Below are 1,235 nucleotides of genomic sequence, written 5' to 3'. Positions count from 1 at the left end.
TCGCTTGAGCCCAGGAGTTGGAGGTTGCTGTGAGCGTGATGCCATGGCACTCTACCCAGGGGGATAGCTTGAGGCTCCGTCTCAAAAAAAGAAAAGCAAATTTAAGATAAATTCTTTGCCACCATGCTTTGAGATATTTAAACCTTCAGTTAATAAGATTTACAAAGTATTTTGGATGAATTGTTCTCTCATGAATTTTAATAGTCAAAATGTCATTTCTAAGAACAATACCCTTAAAGTTACTTAAATTATGGGCGGTGCCTGTGGCTCAAAGAGGTAGGGCACCAGCTCCATATGCCGGAGGTGGCGGGTTCAAACCCAGCCCCAACCAAAATGAAAAAAAAAACAAAAAAAAACAGGCTGCACTTCACCTGAAGTAAACATATCTAGAAGTATTACTTAATCTGTCAAAGTAAAAAATATTTTATAGACCTAATTTATTGTACAAATGACCACGTAAAATATTTTAACCCAATTTTCTGTGCCTCTTTTTTTTTTAGGAGAATCATTCTATACATGGCTGGAAGGTAAACTTAAGTGTTTAAAGAAAAGTATTGAAACCATTATGTGCATTTTACTGAGCGTGTAAGTTTACATACTATATCTTGTAAGCTTTAGGATTTTATTACCTATATAACATAGTGTTGACAGTGTTTGAAAGAAAATAACATTTGTGTTAGGTTGTTACATTTTGGGATAAAATTATATAAAGATTTTAAGATATTGGCCAGCCAAAAACTAGTGTTATATAAATACACAGGCCAGAAATACCGTCACCACATTTTCACAGTAGGTTCCCTGGTCTTATTTCCATCCTGTATGTAATGCTCATCCAAACTACTTTTCTAGTAACCAGTATGCAAATCTGTTCTAAAGTAGAAACATTCGTTTTGGAAGGAAAGAAGCATATTTTATAGAAAAAATCAGGACGGGAAAATAAATTTGAATTCAAAAGGTTCTAACCAAGAACCTTGGTTTACCCAAGTTAATATAATCTAAATTTGTCTCATTGAAAGATAAGGCATTGGCTCGGAGCCTGTGGCTCAAGTGGCTAAGGCGCCAGCCACATACACCTAAGGTGGCAGGTTTGAATTCAGCCCGGCCCGCCAAAACGACGACGGCTGCAACCAAAAAACAGCCAGGTATTGTGGCTAGTGCCTGTGGTCCCAGCTACTTGGGAGGCTGAGGCAGGAGACTCGCTTGAGCCCAGGAGTTGGAGGTTGCTGTGAGCTGTG

The 1,235-nt window shown here is 38.3% G+C and overlaps 1 protein-coding gene across 2 annotated transcripts in view; it reads left to right on the top strand.

Annotated features, from left to right (window-relative positions):
* Positions 1-1,235, top strand: part of ERO1B (endoplasmic reticulum oxidoreductase 1 beta) — a 70,490-nt gene that overhangs the window by 53,807 nt on the left and 15,448 nt on the right. The window contains exon 10 of one of the 2 annotated variants that reach the window (XM_003797448.3): positions 501-527. The exons of the other annotated variant lie outside the window; for it this stretch is intronic. Coding sequence (XP_003797496.1) covers positions 501-527 — 27 coding nt within the window. The remainder of the gene's footprint in view (positions 1-500; positions 528-1,235) is intronic. 2 annotated transcript variants of the gene reach the window in all.

Source organism: Otolemur garnettii, unplaced genomic scaffold, assembly GCF_000181295.1.
Source record: "Otolemur garnettii isolate 467f Iridium unplaced genomic scaffold, OtoGar3 scaffold00116, whole genome shotgun sequence".
Lineage (NCBI taxonomy): Eukaryota > Metazoa > Chordata > Mammalia > Primates > Galagidae > Otolemur > Otolemur garnettii.
The sequence above is the reverse complement of the archived record's forward strand: the minus strand, read 5'-3'. Positions and strand labels throughout refer to the sequence as shown.